The sequence below is a fragment of the Balaenoptera borealis genome (assembly GCF_965194805.1).
Source record: "Balaenoptera borealis genome assembly, chromosome: 15".
In the NCBI taxonomy this organism is placed as follows: domain Eukaryota; kingdom Metazoa; phylum Chordata; class Mammalia; order Artiodactyla; family Balaenopteridae; genus Balaenoptera; species Balaenoptera borealis.
This window is the reverse complement of record NC_138871.1, coordinates 53,629,947-53,655,393: the sequence shown is the minus strand read 5'-3', so window position 1 is coordinate 53,655,393 and position 25,447 is coordinate 53,629,947. Positions and strand designations below refer to the sequence as shown.

The 25,447-nt window shown below is 48.1% G+C and overlaps 2 protein-coding genes across 4 annotated transcripts in view; one reads left to right on the top strand and one right to left on the bottom strand.

Moving 5' to 3' along the window:
* Window positions 1–25,447, bottom strand: part of ATP6V1E2 (ATPase H+ transporting V1 subunit E2) — a 454,269-nt gene that overhangs the window by 114,714 nt on the left and 314,108 nt on the right. The gene's annotated exons all lie outside the window — the stretch shown is intronic.
* PRKCE (protein kinase C epsilon) overlaps window positions 1–25,447 on the top strand; it is a 596,864-nt gene that overhangs the window by 488,648 nt on the left and 82,769 nt on the right. The window contains exon 15 of one of the 3 annotated variants that reach the window (XM_082358124.1): window positions 13,211–16,479. The exons of 1 other annotated variant lie outside the window; for it this stretch is intronic. In XM_082358124.1, the coding sequence (XP_082214250.1) occupies window positions 13,211–13,357 (147 nt within the window). In that variant the 3' untranslated portion in view covers window positions 13,358–16,479. Of the gene's footprint in view, window positions 1–13,210; window positions 16,480–25,447 lie in introns of those variants that run through there. One more of the 3 variants, XM_082358125.1, reaches the window with a different exon arrangement.

The following is a 25,447-nucleotide window of genomic DNA, read 5'->3' as shown; positions in this document are numbered from 1 at the left end:
GTCTGGCTTCTTTCACTCAGCATCATGTGTTTGAGACTTATATTTTTAACTTTTTATTATGGAAAATTTCAAGCATGTACAAAAGTAGCGAGAAAAGTGGAATCCCCATGTGCCCATCACCCAACTGCAAAGACTACTAGCGAGCTCTGCTTAATGTATTAGGGGAGGGATCTGTGTCTGTTTCGTTCACAGCTGCGTCCTCAGCAAAAACTCCTGGCACATAGTAGTAATTCATATATCTGTGTGGAATGAATGAATGAATTCTGTAGATCTACAGTGCTTTTCCAGAGAATGTTTCTCTCTTAGTTCCATCTCAAAATTCTCTTCTCACCTTTTATGGCCCAAGATCTATCCCAGTATGTGCCTGGGAATTTGGGGTGATAAGATCCTGCATTAGGAAACCTGAAATTGTTGAATGGTAAGAGAAGGTGGGTGACCTCATCGTGATTTGAGAGGCATCTATTAGAGTGTTTACGGTTCCCGTTTCAAAGCCAGTAGGCAGAGCAACAATAAATCCCAGGCCAAGAGAGCTTGATCTCCATCCAGGACATGTTCATAAATACGGGGCGGGGGGTTGGAGTGGGGGATTGTTGAGTGCAGGATCAGGGCTTTTGCCAGGACTGATTGGAAAGTTTCTTCTTTGAGTACCCAAAAGCATCCCTAGAGTAGCTTAACTCAACAGCTGTCAACAATGACACTGCTTTGAAAAGTCGATGATAAATGAAAAAGGGCCCCCCGGTTAGAGGCAGAGCGGGGCTGGCTTTGCCACTGTGTGTCTGCCCACTTTCAGCGGGAACAGCCACGGGTCCCGCTGCTGCACGTCCCACCGCATGGGGCCAGCTCGCTGCAGAGCCTGGCACAGGGGCTCAGGCCTTGGGCAGGCCACAGCAGGCAGGGTGCTGTCTCCTCCTAAGGCTTTTTATTCCTGCATATCGACATGGTATTTTCTACACATTTTCAGCTCCAGACACCCCTGCTGGGTGCCCCTTTACCCTACTTCCAGGTCTACCCATCAGTGGGTTGTAAAATCAGTTTAGTGGGTCAGGTGCAGAAAACATTTTTAATGAAGACTAGGATAGGGTAGAATTGGGTGGAGTAGAGAAGAAGAGAAAAGGAAAGAAAAGAACAAAGTAGAGAGACTAGAACATAGACTGCATCACATCTGGTAAGGGTAAAGTGTAGCGAGCTGCATCTTTTCTTGGGGATGGTGGAATGAGGTGATGTCCACTAGGTCATATATAACATGTATTTCTTACTCTTGGTCATAATGAAGAATTTCGAAGGGCTGTATTCCCTTTCACCCCTCCTGTCTAAGAAATGACCCCAAAGGGCCTAGTGGGGATGGCGGCCTCATGCATTGTGAGGGACGCAGGGCAGAAGGCAGTTGTTTGCTTGTTGGCTGATTGGTTGGTTGGTTGGTTGGTCGGTTGGTTGGTTTTTAACGCAGCAGCTGTGCTATTGGCGGAAGCCAGTGGCTGGCCACCTGGGCTGGGCTCAGCGCTTCAGCCCTTTTGCACAGGTGACCACCTTGACGCCTGTCCGTGGGAGGCAGGACGGCACACACCAGGGGCCCGGCCCAGGGTCAGAACAGGCTGAATCCAGTCCTGGCTCCACCCCGGGCGGGCACACCTTGGGCAGCTGCTTGCTAGTCTTTGCAGTGGTAACTGTGAGGTTAAATGCATCAGGCAGGTCTCCATCCCTGAGCTTTATTCTGTTGTCCACACGGAGGGACTGAGCCGTGCCGCTGCTGGAAGTACACGGCAGGCCTCCGAGCAGAGCCTCTAGCCTGTGCAGGAGACAGTTACTGAGTAAGTCACTTTTTAGCCCCAGTTACAAGGAGGACCAGGAAAGAGAGGCACAGGGCGATCAAGGTATGTGAGGGGGACCAGCCTGGGTTCAGGATGGTTCCCCAGGAAGGGGCATTTCTTTCCCACATAGCAGTTCCAGACCCTTCTTATTAGCAGCAGGATGGAGGCCTTGTGGCCTCAGGAACGGTTTCCGAGCTCCTTTGCAGCATTTGAGAGGGAAACGGGCACTCCTTTCCTCTCATGTCTTGTCTCGGAGGGGCGGGCTCCTCTGTGTGAGAAGAGCTCTTGCTCTGGGCCGTCACCTGGGGACTCAGCAGGGTCTACTTAGTTAAGGCCCGGCTGTGAGCTGGGTACTGCGAGTGACAGAAGATGCAGGTGGCCCTGAGATGCTACTTGCCTTGCCAAGGAGCCAAGATTCTTGGGGCACTTGGAGACACCTCTAGGCCATTTAAAACTCCAAACTGAACGTCGTCAAGGGCCAGTGAGTGCTGTACAGACTATGAGGATGTGTCCTTAACCACACGGCCCACAATGAATCTTGGCTGAAATGTATGCTTTATACTTTTTTACCAAGTTTTAACAGCAGATAGTCACAGCCAAAGGTGTGTCCACGTGTGGACCTGGGCAGGCCTGGGAGGGTTTCAGGAGGCAGGTGTCAGCACCGCCCTTCAGAACTGCCCAGAAATGTCTCCTTCCCTAAAAGGAATGACGAAATGCTGTGTCTGTGAGGCTAAAGTCACGAGACAAGTGGTTCCACCTGGTCTTGAAATAACCTTAGACAGAGAGCCTGCGTCCGGGGGACTTTTCCCAACCATTTTCACAGGGACCCTTCAGCCTTCCCATGGAGCACCACACAGGCCAAAGGTAACACCCCATGTTGGGGGCCTCCATGGTACGAGGGACTTGAGCAAAAGGGGACATTTCCGGCCCTGAGACTGCTTCTCAGGGCTTTCTCCTCTCTGTGGATTCCTCAGAGTTACTGTACCACAGGGAATTTCAGGCCTTGTTTGAGGGGAAACTTTGAAATCTGTGATTCTTAACTTAGCAGTGAAGTTGCCACCCCTTCCAGAATCTGCTGCGGTGAACTCTCTCCAGGAAAACCCAAAAGTGCCCATACATACAACACACTGGATTGTATTTCACGAGGTTCCCGGAAGCCCTGAAATCCCTCGTCTAGTACAGGGGTTGGCAAACTCTGACCCACTGGCCAGATCCAACCCACTGCCTCTTTTTGTGCAGCCCTCAGACTAAGAATGGGTTTTACATTTATCTTCAGTGGTTGAGGAAGAATGGTGACACTTGACCATTATAAGAAGTTCGAATATCTGTGTCCATAAATAAAGTGTTACTGGGACACAGCCACTCACAGTCACTGACACTTTGTCTAGGGCTGCTTCGTGCTACACAGCAGAGGGGAGTGGTTGTGACAGAGACCCCATGGCCCACAAAACCAAAAATATTTACTAGCTGGCCTTTCACAGAAAACGTGCCATCCGTGCTCTGAGAGTGGGAACCCAGGTCAAGAAGTCTTGTTTGAAATATTTTAGTTTTACTTAAAATGATTGCGCCATGGAATATACAGGTAGAAGCAGCTTTGGAAATCCCCTCAACAAGCTCCCCACTTTATCAAGGACCACATTCCCTGCTTCTGTGGGAGCAGGGGATACAGGGAGTTGTATCTTGGGTTCCCCTTTCAAGCTTCTGTAGGTTTCTAAGCTGGCCCTGCCTTCCAAATGAACCTTCAGGTAGAAGCACCAAAATTTTGTTTAAAAAGCACCATAACAAATGTTCCATGTTTGGTAACAGCTTCTTTATAACGGGGATACCTGCCCTCCCCTGTAAAGGAGATCCCAGAGGGCTGAGTCTATAGACCCCTATAAACCACTGATTTACAGACAAATTGTAGTTGGCTGAACTCCTTTGATCACTGAAGTATTTCTAGGTGTGAGGGAGGAGCAACTCCCAAATCCAAAGCATCTCTTCAAATGGACTTTGTAAAAATGTGGATTTTTTTAATAGTCTGGGAAATAATTACGAGGAGACAAGGAGAGAGGGGGAATAGTTGAATTCCATCAAGCAGTGGATTTGACAGAATTCAGCTGTTGTTGGTTGTTCAGAATGCCTGTTGGTCTGAGGGACTTAGTCCATTTAAAAAATACATTTACATATGCAGACTGCCTCAGGAGTGAAGCGGCTTTCCCTCAGACATGGTTTAGATGAGGCGGTGGACCAGATTCTGGGGGAGGGGGCATTCGACCTGAGGCTTGGGTGGCTCCCCATCTCTGTATGCTAGCAACAGAGGCCAGCCTGCTGCCATGATTCTCTCCTGCGGACCAGGGAATGACCAGGAACCAAGTGACTTCCCATTTTTACATGTCATGAAGCTAATCATTTGTGCCTAAAAAGCAAATGCGTCTTGATTTTCTTTTTCCCTAAAAGGTGGAAACAGCTTTACTAAAACAGAGGTCACAAACTGGAGGACCGCGCAACCCATTCAACCAGGCTGCTCTATTTTTAATTGAATTAGTTGGCAAAAATTAGGAGCTCTAACATGAAAATGTGTCTGGGGTATTTGTTGGGAATTCAGAAGACCTAGGAACCCTGCCTGGGTCTGTGTTCCTGAAGGAGCACATCAGCTGCTGAGGCCTGCACTGCCCACTTTGCCCCCAGCTCTACAGCTCCCTGTGGACACACACACACCCTCTGGCTCATTACAGAGAAAAGAAGAAATGATGTCATAGCCAGCACTGCTAAAAGTAAAATTCATCTTCTTTCTTCCTTTTTGTTTTTCTTATCTTGCTTTATTCCAGAAAGTTTAAAGATAGCCCACTAGGATATACAAAGCACATACTGTAAATGTAATGGCAGTGAAAATGGGGAAAGACAAACAAGGTTAGGAAGGCAATAAAAGGATCAGGAATGTCCTCTTGGGTGGGTCACAATTCTGGCTCTTAGCTTTTAAGAGAAGACTGGTTAGTCCTAGTATTTGGAGTACACAGGAGATGAAAGCACACAGGTTACCCCGGTGATACAGTGATTATTCTGTGAACTGAGATCAGGGATCATCCCAAAGACAATGCTCTTTGTTCTGACCATACTGTTGTGATCAATATTGACAAAGAAGCAATACTAATAACTTACATTTACTCTCTGCTGTGTAATGTTCTCATCACTTAAATGTATTATTTCACTTAATCCTTATAACAAGTATATGGGGAGGACTACTAATATCCCCATTTTACAGATGAGGAAACTGAGGCACAAGAGAGAATTCATGATTTGCCCAAGGCCACAAAGTTTAGCGTGCATGCTAAACCACTAGGCTACACTGCCTCTCAGAGGGCGACATCTAAAGAAACCAGTGTGGTTTGCCAGTGAGCTCTTGGGTATCCTGATTTTATAAAGACCGATGTAAAATAACTAAGGAATGGCATGAAATTCAGAAGGAATACCAATATATTGTGTGGTCCCTTTGAAACTGCTAAGAAAAAGAAGGAAGGAAGAGATCCACTGCTCCTTTACACAGAGGGACTCAACAAGGCTGCACATCAGAATCACTCACAGAGCTATAAAAAGAATACAGAGGCCTGGGCCCCACCCCTGGACATCCCAGTTCACGAGGTGTGGGTTGAGGCCCAGGTGTCCATATAGATGCATGTTTGTTTCTGATGCACAGGCAGGATGGAGAACCACTGACTGAAAACAATGACAAATAGCAAGGCTGTTATTTTGCCTCTAACTTTTCCCCAAAGAGAAATGTCTTCAAAGTACAAAGATTAGGGCAAAAACCACTCTTGGGTGAACTGAAACCCAAGAGAAGTGAATTAATGAATTATATCTAATGAAGTCACCTGGGAGCTATAACTCACCCAGGCCAGATCCTGGAGCAGTTACACTGAGTCTCTGGGGTGGGTGTAGCGTCACTCTCATTTAAAGTTCCATGGTGGTTCTGTTGTGCAGCCGAGTTTGAAAGCCACCGTGCCAGACCCAGGTGAGTTATCTCTCAGGTTAGTGAAGAATCAGCCATGCCCACTATTTGGTTATTTGGATTTGATGGAATAGAGCAGTGGTACCAAATGATGGGACATGGGCAAACAGCCTCCCAGTATTCAGAAAGAGGGAAAATGAGGTTTGGGATACTCTGAGATAGATGTGATTATAGCAAGTTTCTAGAAGGTTTTATGAGAAGATAGTTTGTGGACACTTAGGGGAAAATGGTAATTGCTTGGAGCCAATTAACTTCACCTCTAGACTAATAGATGAGAGAAATGCTGCAGGCATTGTGTATCTTTATTCCAGCAAAACAATTGAAAGTCTCGGATGGCATCCTCCTGAACAAGATGGAAAAAGTGACCATGGCTGGTTGCTTCACAGTGGATTTAACACCCATACCCCCAAACTGTGCTGGTACGACTGGGTAGGTCAGCTTTGTGAGAGAGCTCTTTGCAGAGGGCAGGTCAGAGGGCTCTGAGCCTGAACTTCCCTTATACAGTATTTTTATATGCATCTTGTTAAAGAGATGGGAGGCATGCCAATCAAATTTTAGGATGACAAAAATCTGAAGAATATGGCAGAAAAGATGGATGACAGAGTTAAAATGGCATTCATGTAGTACTTTAGAGTTTACGTGAGGTTTACTTATATGCTCTCATGCAATCCTCAGCAAGCTAGGTAGATTTATTATCCCCACTTTCTTGGTAAATAAACTGAGATTCAGAGAGGTAAATTACAGAATCATTATTTATGGTAATCTTAACAACCTAGAAATAAGTACCACCATAAGAAGAAATCAAGGTTAAGTGTCAGAGGTTACATCTGGATGCAAAAAATCCATTTCAGAAGATAGGGGTTTGTATTAGTTTCCTAGGACTACCATAAAGTTCCACACGCCGGGTGGCCTACAACAGAGATGTATTGTCTCACAGTTTTGGATGCGAAAGTCTTTGATCAGGGCACGTGCAGAGCCGCGCTCCTCCTGAAACCCGTAGGGGAGGAATCCTTCCTTGCCTCTTTCAGCTTCTGGTGGCACCAGATGTTCCTTGGCTTGTGGTGGCATCACTCTGCTCTTCATGTGGGTTCTCCCTGTGTCTCTTTATCAGGTCCTCCCCCTGTGCGTGTCTGCCTCTGTGTCCAAATTTCCCCTTCTTATAAGGTCACCAGTCATACTGGATAGGCCCCACCCTGATGACCTTACATCTGCAAAGACCTTATTGCCAAATAAGGCTGAGGTGCTGGTGGTTAGGATTTCAACATAGCTTTTGGGGGAGACACAGTTCAACACATAACAAGGTTAAATTGGATTGATAAAACTGTAAGAGCATCACTGTTTTATCACAGTTACCTCAGAAATGATAAAACATTGACACCGTCTTAGACATTGATTTAATTTGAGAGTTTCCACCAAGTAGAGGGTCATACCACTTCCCTTGGCATTGCTCAGACCACGGAGTCAGGAATCGAGCTGTCAGTTCTGGCCACCACATTCTAAGAAGGAAATGGATTAAAAAATGGTAGGGCACCACCATGGCAAGATAGGTGCTGTGAAAGCTTCCACTGGCAGCCTAGACAAACCCTTTATGTGTCTCGCTCTGTTTTCTATAAGGAAAATCCAAAAGTATGATCAATTCATGGTTAACAAAATTAAAAATGGGGGAAAGGGATAGAAGAATATGTTGAGAGAGATTTCTAGGCAAATGATAGTTGACTTGAATTTCTGTTCCAAGCCTCGTTTTTGTCAGGCAAAACACTATGCAGTTATACGTTTCTCATTTCATTTAACTTCATGGGTGAGCATGTGTGTATAAGCATATGCACATGTACTCTGTCAATATATGGGTATAATGAATATATGTGTATATGTAAAGATCCAGTTAATTGATGTTAAGCAAGCATTCTAATTATTTAAATTCTCACTTTTTCTTTGAAGATATTTAAAAGAAGAAAGAGCTTAGATAAGAATATTGACATTTCAGAGCTAAGAGGAATCTTGAGTTTGACTGTTGCGGCGAATAAAAGGATTTTGAGCGAATGAATATTAAAGGATTGCTGTGTGCCCTGCTTTGCAGTAGGTACCTTGAGGGATACGAGAGGAAAATGTGACACACATAAAAACATGACAAGGAGGGAGCAAATGCATGTTCCAGGAAGTGCCGTGGGGGACTGCAGGGGAGGGTGAGATGGAGGGAGGCTGGAGTCAGGGAGACTCAAGAGGGAGGTGGAACCTGAAAGCTGGATTTTTGGAGACCACGTGAAGACAGCATGTCTCCCCAGAAAGTTATGGTCACACACATGGGTCCGGGGACCCTGGCTTGTGGTCACTCTACTGCCTATGCCCTTGCTGTCACGCCAGACACAGATGAAGAGGTGGTCTGGGACCAGCACGGTGACTACAGCCCCGTGCCCCGGCCTGTAAGACCAGGGAGTTTTCTCGGTGCTTTAGAACAAAGTCATCTGTTGATCTCGTAATCAGAAGAAGACAGAAGCAGAAATCGCTGGCTCCTCTAAAAGCTTGTATTTATGACTTCAGTTCAGTGAGGGCTATGAAAGAATTGCTCCAGCCAGACAGGAAGTGAGCATTCAGGCAGCCTGCCCATGTCCACACTGGGGTCCAAACACTGCCACAGCCGGCTGAGCCTCCAGCCCTCAGTGGCCTCAGGGCGATTTAAAAGGCAGGTCGCCTACCTTTGCCTCTCAAATGCAGTTTCTCAGAGGCATCTGGAGTGACCTGTAACTCTGTTTCCATAAATTCTACCTCACTCCCCCGCTGCAGATGCCAGAAGTGTGCCCTCCCCCCAGGGTCAGCCCCAGACCTCTCAAATCCAAGACCTTACTTCTCAATGAAGCCAAAGGGAAGAGGAATGTTGTTTTCCCCTGACACCAACTGCAAATACCCACCAAGTCCGTAAAGTTCTCTTAGCCCATCTGTCTTGGTAGAATTTGCCCAAACCCTGGTTCATCCTCTTTCTTTCTCAGACCAGCAGTCAAGGAACCCTAGTGGCCCAGGCTGACCACTGCAGGGAGAGGAAACCCCATTAACCAGACCTAAGCCTGCCTGTCTCTCAGGGCTCTGTGGGGCAGCCATGGGCTGGGGTGCCCTGCTCCAGGCTCTTTCTGAGTCAGACCTCAACCTTCTCCAAACAAAAACACCCTCTGGCACAAGAGTGCCACAGGTTCTGAACCCAGATCACTTCAGTGGCTCTAGATAAAGCAGCAGCAGGAGACGTGCATTCAGTTATTTGTTTCCTCTGGTATTTCTTGAGCACTCTCTATGTGCCAGGCAGTGCGCCATCCCGCGGATGGAATGGCGAGTTCAACCCAGTCCCTGCCCCCAGGAGCGCACAGATTAGTTGCAAAAGGAGGCGGACACCCAGGGTGGTAAGTGCCGTGATGAGAGTTAGGAGAGGTGATAGAACCCCCATAAGAGGCCTGGAGGGACAGAGAAGGCTTCCTGAAAGCAGGGCATCTGAGCCAAGATGGGAAAGGTGAGCAGAAGTCAGCTCGGTGATGAAGACATGGGGCAGAAGGCAAGGAGGGGAGCGGGTGCTCCGGGCCGAGGACTAGCTGAGCGAAGGCTCGGATGCAGGAGGAAGCCAGCGAGTCCAGAGAACTTCATGGTTCCCCCGGGCCCAGGAGATGAAGCTGGGCAAGTGGGCAGGGACGAGATCCCAGAGGGCCTTAGAAGTGGGTAAGAAACTGGGGCTTTTTCCGAGAGCAGTAAGCCACCGTTGGAAGAATCTCAGTGGCTGGAGGAAGCACGGGATGTTCAGGCAGGCCCTGGCTCAGCACTAGTTCAGGATTTGAAAGCATCCAGAGAGCTGTGAGCTCAGGCCCTGCCCTCACGGAGCTCGTGGCACCCGTGGGCAGGTCACATGGGCTGTGCCGGGGAACACAGCCAAGAAGAGAGTGAGGCATGCCCGCAGCACACGGTGCTAAGACTCGGAGGCAGGGTAGGATCTCACATTTATTGGGTGCCCATTGTGTGTTGGGGTCTGCACGGAGGCACTTCACATCTGGCATCTCATTTAGTCCTCAAGGCAATCTGTAGGGCACCTGTGACCACCCCCATTTTACAGATGAAAAGACCAAGGCTCAAAGAGGTTACCTTCACAGTGTCATCTCACCAGGAAGGGGGACGGTACCAGGATGGGAGGCCAGCCAGTGCTCTTTCTCCTCCTGCATGCAGCCTTCCTTCCGTGTGGGTCAGAGGACGTGGGAAGGACTTAATGGAGGAGATAAGGTGCGAAGAGTTAGAAGGCTGTTCCACTGTCCCAGTGTCACCTCTCAGGCTGTGCGGTGGGGGCTGAGAGTCAGGCATTTAGATATTAGGAGAGGCACATGGGGTGACTAAAGATCCAGCTAAACAGGGGGTGTCTCTAGGAGTTTGCCCATCAGAACCTTGGAGTGGAGTCTCGTGCCAACTCTGTAAGGGAGACAGCGGCTTTCCAAAGAGTAAAACCAGTGAGTAAAGGATAAAATCCCCAGTCCTCTCTAAATATGCGGATGCTGTGCTGCCTACATGCAATTAACAGGGGATGGGGTTTCTCAGAAATACTTGCTTTGGAAAACTCCCCAAGCCTCTAAGGTTAATTAATAGTCAGGAATTGTTAGTTATTTGAATTGGGAATGAGTTACTGACATGCACCTAAGCTGTCTCCAGGGGAACTAGGGCCTGTGCCGGGTTGCATAAGGGTTGCATGAGCCAAGTGTGTTCTTCTGTAGAGCTCTTGAAGAGTGGCACACTCGCTCCAATGCCACAGATGATTCTGGGACCACTGGAAAGCCCAGAGCTGAGCTAGATTGCTACCTAAGCCAGCCCGCCATGGAGCTAGAGGCCCTCTGGAAATGACGTCCCTAACTGTATTGACTGAACCCGATTCCCTGGTGAGCAGTCAGCAAGTTGGGACATTCAGACATCCTGTGGAATCTAGCTCCGTCACTATGCTTATTTGACCTCAGGAAAGGAAACCAGTTTCCATGACTAATGGACACAAATGATTGAAAGGTGAAGCACAAGTAGTTAAACAGGGGAGCCGATGCCAGAGTGTTTACAGATTTCCCGAGGTTCTCTATACACTGGCTCCCCTCCCCCATTAGTGACCAGTGAGAGGGAGGCAGGAAGGAGGTGGTCCCGCCCCTGAAAGTACCTGGGCATAGCCCACCATTGGTGGTGTTACCAATTGAGTTTCCCTCCTGCCCTATTCCTTGCCAATCTTCTTCACCAACTCCCGCCCCTCCTGCCCCTGCTCCCCCCTCTCCTCCTGCCCCCACTGAGGGTGCCCCTTGGTCGCCTTCTGGGATGATACTCAGCGCTTCCCAAGTCTTAAAGTCTTGCTGCCACCTTCTCCCATCCTGCTGCTCCGCCAGCACCACGCGCCCATACTCTGTAAGCCCTCTTCAATCAAAGTGAACCAATCCCTCCTTCGATAGGGATCTTCAGAAGAGGCGTCACCACACCCTTTCCCCAGGCACCTGCCCTCCCGTGTCCCTCGTGCGTCACTTGGGTTTGGGCTTTGTGGCTCTCCTCTGGAGTCCCTCTCCACGAGGGCCCCCCTTTTCCTCGTGCTCTGTACACACTGGAGATGGAGACGTGTCATCCTCTTGCCTGTGGCCAGCCCTCCTGTAGAAAAGACTAAGCCACTCCTCAGTTTTCCCATCTCAAGGGGCGACACACACCTCCTGCTGCGGCAAGTCCTGTTTCCATCCCTTGGGCTTTTCTGTGTCCCCCTTTTGTCTCCCCTCCAAGGTCTCTGAGACCTACTGAACTATGCAGCTCAAGGCCAGAGAGAAGACGCCAAGCAGGACTGATGAGCGCTGAAAGATGGGAAAGACTAGCTCATCTCCGCTCTGTGCTGTCCATCTGATTCAGATCTCAATCTGGGGAATTTCGAAAACAGACTCCCCTGCCGAGCTCACCTCACCATGTCACCACTCTCTCCCCAACCCACAGACCTCTCCCACCATGCTGGCTTACCAGCAAGTTGTTCTGGCTTTGCTTCAGCCTAGCGGTTTGACCTAAATGTCTCCTGTTTGAATTTGACTCTTGCCATGTCTTCCCACGTCTCCAGTACCCAGCTTTCCAGACGTTCTACACCACGGGAGGCATCATGCTGAGAGCTGGATTTGAGTCTGGCTCTGCTCTGAACTCATTGGGTGACTCTGGGCGAGTCACCAAACCTCTGTGAGCCACGGTTTCCACATCTGTAAAATCAGGATAATAACACCTGCCTGCTCCAAGGATCAGTGAGCAAATAAACCTGAAGATGCTGTAAACTGTAAAGCAGCACTTCCCAAACCATGTTCTGCAGAACTTTGCTCCCATCTTCTTAACCATCTTCCTCTCTGCCAAGGTGCCTTCCTCCCATCTCTACCAACATGATTGTAACTCATCCTTCAAGTCTCAGCCGGGCCCTGACTACTCCATGAAAGTTTTTCTAATGATTGCAGTGTGTTCTAGACAGAAATACTGATTCCCAATTCAGCAGTGAACCCCCAGAGGCAGAGACCATTATTCATACTTCCTGATTTTCTCCAAAACCCAGGATGTGTTTGATTGCTGCCCTCCACCCTCCACAGACCATAAGCCCAATTTTGGTAACTTGAACCTCCGGCTGGGTATGGGTCTTTCTGAGCTGGGAAGTCAGTGGTGGGCTTGCTGATGTATTCACTCATTCAGTAGATGCTTAGTGCAGGGGACTGCTGGGGACCCAAGGCTGAGTCAGACAAGGCTTCTGCCTTTAAGGAGCTCATGGTCAGGACAAAAGCATTAACAATTCACTGCAAGTCAGTGTCTTGAGTATAATAATAGAGATAACGTGGGAACACAAAATAGCAGGTGAGGATCAAGGCAGGTTTCCCAGAAGATGGTCCCACCCCCCCATCCCATGCATCCTCCTACTTATAGAGAAGATGACATCTGGAGCAGACATGGCAAGGTAATGGGGATTTACCTTTATGGAAGAAAGACCACTGGAGACCTTGTGGTAGGGGATTCAAGTTCATTTCCTGGATCACAGGAAGGGAGGTCTCAGTGGAGCCAGAGGGTTAGGGCAGATGCTGGAAGGGGGAGTGTCCGGAACACACACACACACACACACACACACACACGCACACACACACTCGACCCCACACACACAGTCTATGGGAATCCCACTTCCCTGCTTTTCCATCATACCTCTCACCCCGTCTTCCTTCTCACCTGGACTCATTCTTCCTCTCCAAGTCCTCCATCACCTCCCGGTCCTGGGGCCATTCATCGTTACCTCATTGGAACAGCTCGATGTCTGCTCTCAGTAGCTAGAGGTCTGCTTTGGCGAGAGGCTGGTCAGCGCGATGCCCACTCCCTGCGGGGGGCCCTGGGGAGGAAGGTCAGCCTGGAGTCAGTGCTTTCTCTTATCTTCCCACAGAAAACCAAAAGAGACGTCAATAATTTTGACCAAGACTTTACCCGGGAAGAGCCGGTACTCACGCTCGTGGACGAAGCGATTGTGAAGCAGATCAACCAGGAGGAATTCAAAGGCTTCTCCTACTTTGGTGAAGACCTGATGCCCTGAGAAGCCGCTCCAGGTGGAGTTTGGTGATGCTGCAAGCAGGGGCGCTGGGAAGATTCCTATTTTCCCGTCGGACGGTCTTGAACTACTTCTCCTCCCCGGAGCCCCAGTCCCTTGTCCACCCTCTATTTATTGCATTCCCTCGCCCCAGGCCGGCTCCTCCCTCTTCCCACCTGGTGACCAGAAGGCACTCTTGGTTCTTGTCTCACCAGTAATGCAGAATCGTGTGGCGTCAGCAGTTCACTGGACCCACTGCCGAGTCTGGTCTGTTGGCAAGCCTGGCTTCTTCACTCCACGGGGGCTTCTGGCAGGGAAGCAACTTCAGGTCTTTTACTGAAAAGAAAAGGAAAAAAAAAAAAAAAAAACCTAACGAGACTCTGGCTCTGCTCGTGGACGCAGAGTCCTGACAACTCTTGCTTCTCATCCCTCCGGTCTCCCCGCCTGCCACCCTCTGCCATTCTATCCAGAAGAAGAGACTGGTGCTTCTTCAGCCCAAAGATGGGCACCCTCAAGGCATGCCCAGGAAGGAGAGAGGCTGGGAGATGCCCGGGTTGGCTCCCTGTGTTGGTTTGCTCTGGAATGGCTAATTCTCGCTTGCTTTGGTTTTAGCTTTGGGGCATGCCAAAGTTGTGTAAGCATGTGTCTTGTGGAAGAAATCGCTCTCCGTAGAAGAAGAAATTTGATTTTGAACTCTGTTAACATTTGAAAAATAGATTATCAAATTTGCTTTCTAATTGGCCAAAAGATATAAATTCCAGTGTTAATACAGGTAGATATTAAAGGGCTAATAAATCATCGTCCAAGGTTTATGCTCTGAATGCTTTCGTGGCACGTGGGGCTCCGTGAATTGAGAGGAAAGGAAACTAGCAGTGCTCTATGTTATTCAAGTTCTGCCTGAACTCCAAGGCCACCGCAGAGATGGCCAAGGCCCTGGGGTCCTAGCAAAACTCGCCTCCCAAATTCTCTTTCCAGTTTCGTCCTAAGTCCCCAGCATCAACTCTATTTATTTTCTGCAGCAGTGTGTAATTTTTGCGCACTTCTACCAAATGGTAGTACTACTGTGTTGTGGTTTTTAAACATTAAACGTGTAAAGTTAAATATGAAATATCTGCTTTTGGAACAAGCAGAGTGAGGCTAAACGTGGGTTATGCAGAGGGTATCAGGAGATTGAAGAGCGACTTATTTGAAAACTGACAGGGTGGCAAGATGCGCTCGGAGTTTTGTTTCTGTGTGACATGCAATGGCAACTCATGTGGACACTATTTAATGGATGTGACATTACCTCCTGTAGATATGCTAACAGTGTTACATTCTTTGATTTCCAAGGGTTCTCTGTGGCTTTGTGTACATGTTTCCTGGAGGTCGTTTGATTATCTATTTTACTGAACTGATTTAGCAGGGAATGGAATCCATTCCAACTGTTGCACGTGGATTTCCCAGCTGCCCCTAAATATATATACTTGTGAGTGGCAAAGTGGCACTAATGAAGCTTTTTGCCTTTTGTACATTTGAGATTTTTGTATATAGTGTTTGCTGCAAGGCCTGTGGAATTAATTCATTGAATTTAGAGGTATCAACTGCTGCATGTTCAGGCATATTATAAAACTTTAGTCTATGAAAGAATAATTATAATAATGTCCAGGTGCAATACTCTCTGAGTGTATTGGTTCAAGTTACCGAGAGATAAGGTGTGTTTCCTTCTTTCTTTTTTCTTCTCGGGGGGGAGGGGTGTTCTTTGTATTGTTGATTTCATTTTGGTTTATTTTAAAAGATGTAAACTCACATATAGTTCTCCTGCGCTCTGTTATGCCCTGATAGAGATGGGAAAGAGAAAGGAATGTTCTGGATGGTGGTTTCAAAGTTTTGACAGTGACTAGCTGGGGCCCCTTAGCTGGTGTCCATATTTGTATCTGGCTGGTCACGTAGCCTTGGTTACTAGTGATGCCATTCAGTTCTCTTTTGTTTTGATTTTTTAAAAACTCAGGTGTAATTATTAACTGTTCTTATGATAATTTCAAATATTATGCTCTATCAATTTGTGTGTTTGGCATACCAGTGAAGAGATGAAGAACAGTAGATTAATTGATCTTCGGTAACTTGACATACTGGGGAGAGACTGTCTTCTGGAGTTGAGGACAAGCACAGAAACATCTTCATGGTGGCATCATCTCATTTTTTAGGAAGACATGACAATACTGCCCATCTTACTCGTGCATCACCACTGCTCTCTGTTTTCTCCTCTGCTTCCTTCACCCTGATGGACTTTGAAACACCAAGCAAACTCTGACTATAATGCCAACTGGCCTTGTCCAAGGTATTCCCATGTCAGCAGGGGTTGGGCCTTCCTAAAGGACAACTGGCATTTTTGTTGGGAAGTCAAATAATAATACATTCCACCAGGCAGCTCCAGGCAATCACTCAGCGGGTTGCCTGGCCCAGAGATGCCGCCTTCCAGCCCCCAAAGCTGGGCTCGCTGGGATGCCTCCTGTCTGGGGCTGGAGCTCATCAAGTTCTCACACAGGCAGATTCAAATCCCATGTAGTCTATAGAATAAGGCTTGTGTGTTCCGTGAGTAGTCATTGTTTCATTTCAGCTTTCACAAGAGTTTGGAAGCAGCCACACTGTTTCATTTCTGCCAGTTCTTTCTAATCTTTCCAGCTCGCTCACTCACTCTCTCTTTTTTTTTTCTTTTAAGAAAAAAAAGGGGGGGACGGGAGTGCAAAAAAATGCCAAAAAAGTATATGAAGGATAGCTGTTCTCCTGTGTTCTCTCATAATGGATTTTGTGAAGTGGAAACATTTTTTTTTTCCTCCAAAGGTGAAAAAGCAATGCATTCTTGCTTTAAAAAAAAAAAAAAAAGAAGGCTAAAAAATTACCTCTTTTTAAATTATGTGCAAAATAAGTCTGGCTAAATATAAAATGTATTCAATTTTAGGGATTTTTTTTTTTTTTGTATTGTGATGCTTTATTTGTACATTTTTTCCCTTTCTGGATGTAATTTTAATCTCTTGCCATTCGTTAGTGTTATTTCATTGTAAACATTATTGTGCCAAATGTACTGTATTCAAAAGGATGTGAATGTGTATTGTTTCAGAACCTAATAAATACAATGACGTTAAATCTTATTTCTCAGTCCTGATGAACATTTTTATCTCCTTGGTGAGTGTCAAGGTGGCACTAATGAAGCTCACTGCCTTTTAGACATTAGGGATTCCTAATTCCCAAACCTAGATGTGGTTTCAGCTTTTCTCTTACCCTTTGAAGATGCACAAAGGATGCAAATGACCATATTGGCAATGCCCAATGCCCACCCCCGCCTGGCCTCTGTGTTTCGGGGACTGCCAGCCAGAGGCGTGGAGGGCGCCTGAGCGGACTGGATGTGGCTCTGGGCTGTCTGGGTGTGGAGCTGCCCTGGAGTGCCAGCAGTTGGGCAAGCAACACCAGGAGCACTTGGTTTTCATCTTTCTAGAGAAGCAAATGCTGGATCTCCTTGCAACCCATTCAAGCGTCTTCAGGACTCAGTTTCTGACCGGCTGCTCAGAACTTTAGGCCTTGGGAGTCCTAGAAACCCCTGCGAGGCTGGGAGCCCCTTGGAGGCTGGGCCTGGAGTGCAGGCTAGCCAGTGGGGCTCCATGCTTGGCTTGTGCCCTCCCCGCCACTCAACCAGCGTTCATGACCATCACAGTGACTCTGAGCTCTCCAGGTTCCTCCTTCACGCTGGGGCTCCTTTCTCACCCTCCACTCATATTGCACTGCTCCTGCTAGGCTCCTCCTCTTCTTTCTCCAGCATAGAATTTTCAAGAAAGTTTGAAACTCAAAAGGATGCTCTAGAGTACACCAGAAATTTCAAGTAACCAGAACTCCCTGTTTCTTAAGAGCTATGGGCACGATTGCAGTTTTACGATTTGTCATCCTCAGGCCATCCTAAGGAGATGGACTAACTTATCACCCTTTCAGCCCTTACAGTCATTTCAAAAGCCCTCCCATGACTTTGCTATATCATCCTGAAGGTACTCGCCTCTCAGTCCCCTCTCCCACCCCCACCAGCAACATCGTCTGCCTACCTGGAGATGTAAGCATGGACCTTCAGACCCACTCCAAGAAGAAGGTTGTATTTATCTATTTTTCTCTCTGATTCAGGCAGCTGTTTCTAAGTAAGTGACCATCCCAGGAGAAGCAAGCTTCCCACCAGTGTGGCTGAGTTTAAATAAAAAGAGAACTGAATTAAAAGATGCTGTTCTTAGGAGGTCAGAAGACATCTCCAAGCATTTCACTGAATGAAATATGACCAGTCTACACCTCCCTTGCCTAGTGGTCCAGAAGAGACAGCTCCAAAGTCCTGGAGATGAGGAAATCCATCCTCCCAAAATCTGTGTGCTCCACAAATCACACAGAAACTATAAGAAAGGTCAGTTGCTGATCAAAGTCCCTGGTTTGGAACCTCTTCCCTCAATCCCAACCATGTTCTGGGAGAGGAAACCAAGCACTGCCATGCCTATTGCAGGAAAGCCATGACCACTGGTCCCTGACAAGGGTTGTTAGGTGGCTCCAGAGCTACTTGAGGAAAGCCTGTCTGTGTGGCTTTGCCCCGGAACTGAGAAACGGCAGGTCTAACAGATTTCTTGCAGAGGGAATCTATGGGAAGATTGGTCCTCCTCTATTTCCTTGTACCTGAGTACAGTCCAGTGCTTGGATTACTAGGAGCCTGAAGATCTCCATGCAATAAAATTACTGAACCACAGAGCATGTGTCGTCACAGTGCTTACGGTGGCAGAGAGATGGAGTGAAAAGAAAGCATAGAAGCCACATCATGAAGTCTGTTTTTCACTTTGAAGGTCTTTAGCCTAGACAATGATACAACTTGTGTGGTATGTCTTAAGCTAGACCTGAAGGATGATCAGCTCTCCTAATCAGGAATACACCCTCCAGGGATGGACCGCTGATTGAATAAATAGTGTTTATTCAGAAGGTACTGCAAGTGCTTCAGCTCTCTTTTAACTCCCATCGACTCCTGGGGGTTTTGTTATTAGCATAAAGAATGCTAGAAAAGGATTCTTAAAGAAACCGGTAGCTTGTTAATTAGCATAAAGGATGTCAGAAAGGTGGCATTAGTGATGTTTGAGATAAGTAGATTGGCAAAGATATTTTAAGACAAATCTCCATATTAAAAAAAAAAAGATATAAGAAACTAGAGAGTCTTCAATTTCCCTAGTAATCAGGGAGATGCAAATTTAAATCAAACTGCAATACCACTTCACACCCACCAGAATGACTAAATCAAAAAGGCAGACTTATCAAGGTTTACTAAGGATGTGGAACAACCAGAACTTTCAGTGTCTCAGGTTTGGGTATAAAGTGGTACAACTACTTTGGAAAACTTTGGCAGTATCTACTAAAGCTAAATATGTATACCCTTGATGCAACAGAAAATTTATCCGGTGAATAAATGAATTTTGCGATGTTTATACAATAGAGCAGTAGGTAGACATAAGAATGAATGATTTACAACTACACACAACATCATAGATGAACCTCACAACACAGTATTGAGTTTAAGAAGCCAGGCACAGTACAGACTGTGTGATTCCATTTACATAAAATACAAAATAGACAGTCCGTGCTGCTAGAAATCAGTCTAGTGGTTGCCCTTGGGGGAGGAGAGGCCATGACTAGGAGGGGGCGTGAAAGGGCTTCTGGAGAGCTGCTTTAGTTTTGTTTTCTGAACTGGCAAACAGGTATGTTTACTTTGTGATCAATCATTGAGCCGTCCCCTTATGATCTGCGCACTTTTCTGTGTATGTATTGTATGTCAGTAAAAAAAGTTTCCCCCCCCAAATCTAGAATGCCCTTGGTCTGTCACCCTTAGGGCTGGCACCCAGGCTGGATCTGTAAGCTGCCTGCGTCTCCCTGCTGTCCGGGAGGCATCTTGGTTGTCTTACTCCCGTAGACAGCCTGATCCTATGGCTGGAATAGAGTGGCATTTGCCTTGGGTGGACCTTTCCTGCGATACACTATTGGAAACATCCAAACAGACAGCTGGAACTTCATGGAGCTTTCAGAGTGGCCCCAAGACTCTTCAGGGCCTGCTTGCTAATAAAATGTCTACATATCTCTGAATGTGGTCTGTGAGGTCATTAGGGGGCAGCTAGGCTTCCCCTTTGGCAGCTACTGAGATCTACCCCAAAGAGCCCAGGGTATGCATCACAAAATTGGCTTAGGCAGTCCACAACAAGCAAGGTTTGGTTCCATTGCTTTCACCTTGGGCAGGTAACTACCTTTCTAAACCTGTTTCCACGTTTATAAAATGGCGGTAACAAGACTGAATTTTCAAAGACCTGTTCTGAAATGTCAGTGAGATAAAAGTCTCCAAAGCGCTGTGCCTAGTACTGTTGCCTTTGCAGGAAAAAAAAAAAAACGGGGCTTGAGAGGATGGTCATGTCCCAGGTCTTGGGTGAGCCCCTGGGATGGACCACCAAGTAAGGGTCAAGAATTCAAGAGCGAGTCATAGTGGTAAGGTGAAAGCAGGTTTATTTAGAGAGATACACATTCCATAGACAGAATGTGGTCCGTCTCAGAAAGTGAGAGTGGCCCCGAAATATGGGGTTAGTTTTATGGGCTGGGTAATTTCATAGGCTAATGAGTGGGAGGATTATTCCAACTATTTTGGGGAAGGGAGTAGGAATTTCTAGGAACTGGGCCACTGCCCACTTTTTGCCTTTTATGGTCGGCCTCAGAACTGTCATGGCCCCTGGGGGGGTGTCATTTAGTATATGCTAATGCATTACAGTGAGCATATAATGAGGCTCAAGGTCTGCAGGAAGTCGAACCTTCTGCCATCTTGGACCTACTTGATTCTAACCAGTTTATGTCGTGTCCTCAATGGCTTTGTGGTTCTTTTCAAGGTTGTGCCCTGATCCCTCTCCTCCTGTCTCATTGCTACTATTCCTCCTCCTCCCATCCTTCTCATCTTTCAGTGCCCTCTCACCACTGCCTCTTCCAGGAAGCCTACCTGGATAACGCAAACCTGACCCCTTTCTCTGGACTTCCCTGGGCTCATCTGCAGGGCTTTGTCCCTTGTGTCTGCCTTACGCTGCTCTTCTGTATCAGGCCCGGTCTCGTCTCCTGCTGTAAGTTTGAGAGTGGGGACCTTGTCTTTGTAGCTTGTGCTCCCTTGCTGCCCCAGACAGGGTCCTTCATGGCATGGGGTGTATCAGGTGGCCCAGGAGTGCTGAGGGGCAGGACGCTGGGATGATGAAGGGAACACAAGTCAGAGAGAAAAAAGAAAGGTGGCTCTTGTCTATACCAGGTCGCTCTTCCCAGGATGCAGGCTGTGCTCTGATCGAGAAGGGCAGTGCTGTAGTAACCCTCACATCATTTCTCAGCAGGGGATTGTCAAGGTCCCGGAATCCTTTAAAGTAGTGTGATGGTCTCTGCAGGTGGTACAATCTCTGAGAGGGCCCAGCCCTCCTCTTGCGTAAAGACCCCCTTGTCTTTGTGTAGGATGGGGGTGTTCAGCTTTCACTGCCTACTCTTTCTCAGGGTCAGGTAGACACTGCCTGAGGGTTGAGATCAGACCAGCCTCAGTTCTAGGACCCAAATGCTGAGTAAACAATTGCAGACCTCACTGCTTCTCAGGCTTTCTGCACTTTGGAGCAGCTACCCTCTTTGGCTGTCGTGAGAGGCTCTGAAAGGGCCCTTTCTGGACACCAATTGTAGATTTTCATCCTTCATGCTTCCTTCTTTAGGTTATTAATCATTTAAGTGTAACATGTATTATCTTCTTTGTTCCAGACATTGTGCTAAGTACTTCATGTAAGTCATCTATTTAAACCTCACAAAAAAGCACATGGAATAGATATTCTAGTTATCCCCATTATATAGATGAGGAAACTGAGGTTCAGAAATTATATAACTTATTTAGTCCTTACAACTCCAGGAAACTGTTGTATTCTTATGCCCATTCTACAATAAAATCAATTGCCCAAATTCTCAGATGCAGTAGAAGCTGTTTGGACAGGACATAGTATTTACACACAGGACAGATGACAGAACTATTCATTCACTCATTTATTCAATAAATTTATTCCACAAATGTTCATAAAGTTCCTACTACATGCCAGCCATTCATCTAGACATCACTAAACAAAAATCTGCATCCTTACAGAGCTTATGTGGGGGTGGGTTATTGACAGACAATAAGCAAGAAACATGACCATTAATGTGAATTATACAATGTGTTAGAAGATCCAGGCCACCCCTAAGATTTGAAGCAAAGGTACACATGGAGGTCCAGACCAGAGGGCTGAATATTTTTGGTTATAAATCAAGCTATTGTTAAATAAAATATGCTCTAGCCTTGTCCCTTGACAAAGACACCATCCTAACAACGTGGAAGGCAAGGTGTGAATTTGGAGAGCAGGAGGAGAGTGGGAGGAGATAACGAGGGGGGAGAGGGACTCGTAAAGGAGGAGAAAGACCCGGAGGGAGGAGTGGGCAGTGGCTCACTGCCCTGGCAACGTGAGTCCGTGACTCTGTGCCCCCAGCCGTGTCAGCCACTCTAAGGAGGTCCCACTCCTGAAGGCGCATCCTAGTCGGCACTGTTCACTAAGAGGCAACAGTAGTGACCCACGACACAGCATATGCACTCAGAGCAAGGGGGGGACTGGGTAGTCCCCCCCTTGTAGCCCTCCCATTTTGCCAAGGCCAATTCCTCTCCCCAGAGCTCAGCCCCACCGTAGGGGTGGGATCAGAGGGCCTTTCTCTGGTCAATACCTCCTTCAAAATCGTGGTCCATGCTCATGTCCTTCTTTAAATGGCCCTGCTTTGCATTCCACCCATCGCAGCTGTGCTTGGGGGTGTTTAAACTGTCTCTCATGTGGATATTGGGGTGAGGTGAGGGCTCCTGGGTGATCCCTGGCAGGGGAAGAAGAACAGATAGAGTCCAGCCTGGTGAGGATAAATGCCGCCACAGGCAAGGGGGCTGGGGCCAAGCAGGAGAGTCTGTTCTCCCAGATCACCAAATCACTAGGCAACAGGCAGTTAAAGAAGCGAGGAGAGCGGGGTGATTGCTAGAGACCAGGATATGCCTGCAGGGGTAGAAGGGAGGGGAGGCAGGGGCCTGGGGAGGAGCCAACAGCAGCTGCTAGGAGAACTATTTTGGCAGAAGTGGAGCTGATTAGATTGCTTGGGAACAGATGTGCCCCTATTCTCTTGCGTGGGTACCCCTCTGCCCTCTGTGCTCCATTGGAGGGAAGGAGACTGGCTGCCGATGTGCCTTCCCTGGGCCAGCTGGGCACCATTCCACTGGGGAGGTGGTCATTATTAGGTTCCCCCGTTTGGGAAGTGAGGGTTCTGAGGCACAGCAAAGTCAGGAAATTCTCCAAGCCATGCAGGCAGCCCCTGGCAGATCCAGGACGAAGCCTGTGATTTATATCTGCATCCAGCTGGGGCCAAAGACTTTGCTCTTCCCACTGGGCTCTTGGTCGTTGTCCCAACACGGGTCCTGTGTGCTTCTGGCTTCCCTCTTCTGAAGAATTTCCACCTCCTTGTGAAATGATACGATTGTTTGATGGCATTAGAGTGTGTTGCTCTCTCTAAAGACTATGGACGTGAGCACTAAGGAAGGTGCGGCTGGGAAATCGGGCAGAGGCATGTGGGGACTCTTGTTACTCTCCTTTCCCACCCTTTTCCCTGTGCCACCTCCTAGCAGGGCTCTGAGAGCTGGTCCTCAAGCCCAGCAAAGCCTACATCCTCTACCCTCAGACACCCCTCCCACCACCAAAAAAAGAAACCATCCCTGTGGACTGTTCTAAGCAGGAAGCCGAGTTTTCAGTTCACTGGAAAACAGGAAATGCCTCCAAGGGTCTGAAGTCTTTTTAGTCCCTGCGCCCTCCATGCAGGGTCTGCATCCCAGGCCAGCTGCTGAGGACGACGCCCTAGAAGCAAGGTCATCCCAACCCCCAGCACCGAGAGCGTGATCCTTGGTGCCACTCAAAAGCCCTCTCTACTGTTGGAGCCAGAGCTGACGTCATCCGCTGCTCAGGACGCTGGACCTTCTGGACCAGGCAAGAGGGCTCGGGATTCCAGGGATACAGCGCGAAGCACCACAGAGGTTCATTAGCTTTGCAAGGAGCAGATTCTGACCATGGACGGAGCTCTCACCCCAGCCAAAGGCTGACCGCTGATCCCCACCAGATGGATCTCTAAACCCTGTCAGAGACTGGCTGACCCCCAACAAAGCCTGACTTCCTAGCCCTCTCCTATAGTTGACTACCCCATCCTGGCTCTAGACTGACCCTCTAACCTTGACCTTGTCAGAAGCTAACCTTTAATACTAGCCACAGCAAAGCTTTCTAACCCTGGGCACAGACCAAACTCAAGTGCTTGCCAGCCTCCTCATCCATTCACAGTCATCACTGAGCTTCTGTGGAGTTCCATGTGCTGCGAGCCCAGCACAGTCCTCACAGACCCTACAGCCTGGGGGAGGAGGTGGGCCCCACACAAGCTTTAATCAGATTGTGAGCTGGGGGGAAGGGTAAGCAGAGGCTTGTCTGACACCCCGGCACTGTCTCCAACTTTGCTGGGTGACCTTGGGTTGGTCACATCACCTCCTGGGCCAGGGTCTTCTGCCTTCCTCTGCAGTGGGCTGGTGTGTCTAGATGGTGTCCAGGATTCCAGTCCTCAATGGCACATGCCAATGGTGGAAGCCTAGACCACCCTAAGCGTCTAGGATGTGAGGCATCATCACTAGGGTTGGTGTTACTCTTGCGAGTAGGAAAGCCAGACTCGGGAAGATACAGGCAATCAGGCACCTTCCCTTCCGCGTGGTAGATGAGGATTCACGGAATCCCTCCTCTGTTTGAACACTGGTTTCCTGCTTCCACTACAGACAGTGGGGCCCTGATTGGACACCACTGGTTCTTCTTCCTGCCTCAGCTTTTCCGTCTGTAAAACGAGCTGTGACACCAGCAGTTCGGGAACTTTGGAGGCAAACAGAGGGGCCTGTATGAACATGTGGTGATTCAGACAGAAGACTTTTCACTGACTGGAAAGCAAAGATTCTGGCTGTCTTTGTGTTAACCTAAATGTTAGAGGAAATAGGATGATTTATGATTAAGATCACCCAGGGCCTGGCACCGTTTGATTTCCCCAAAGGGCACTGGGATGACGGTGGGCAGAGTGTGGATGACTGTGGAGGGAACAGACTATTACCTAAAACCTTGTCCCCACCTGCCATCATATCTCTCATGCACCGCCCACTGCCTGAAAGTCTACTGTTATGAAGAAGTAGCAACGTCAAGAACAGGCACTATGTGCACATCACCTGCATATCACCTGTCACTGGCCTACGTCCTTTACCAGCACTCTTCCTTGCATCGGCTGAGAGCAGGACCCTGAAAGAAGAGCAGATACTGACTGGGAAAATCCACCGGAGCAGCTGAAGATTGATAGGTCTAGAGTAGCAGTGCTCCAAGTGAGGTCTGAGGACTCCTGGAGGTCTCTAAGATTTTTTTCAGGGAATGTGTTAGTTATCTCTTGCTGTGTCATAAACTACCCCCAAAACTCAGCAGCTTAAAATAACAAACATTTATCACCTCACAGTATCTCACAGTAAGTCAGGACTTAGCTGGATGCCTCCCCTCAGGGTCTCTCACAGGCTGCCGTCAAGGTGACGGCTGGGGCTGCAGTCTCATCTGACTCACCTGGGGGAGCATAGGCTTCCAAGCTCAAGGCCATGGTTGTTGGCAAGATTCAGTGAGGAACTTCCTCACTTGGGGCCTCGGTTCCTCACTGGATTTTGGCCAGAGGCCTCTCTCTGTCCCTTGTCAAGTGGGTCTTTCCATCCTGCAGCTTGGAACATGGCAGCTGACTTCTCTCCGAGCAAGGGAGCAAGAGAGGGTCCCTTCTAGACGGAAGCCACAGTCTCTCTGGGATGTTAATCTTCAGAGTGTCATGCCATCACTCTTGCCATACCACTTGTACCACTCACTTCCTTGGAGTGAGTCATCAGACCCAGCCTACACCCAAGGGGAGGGGATTACAAAGGGTATGAAGATCAGGCAGTGGGGAACCCTGGGAGACACTTTACAGGCT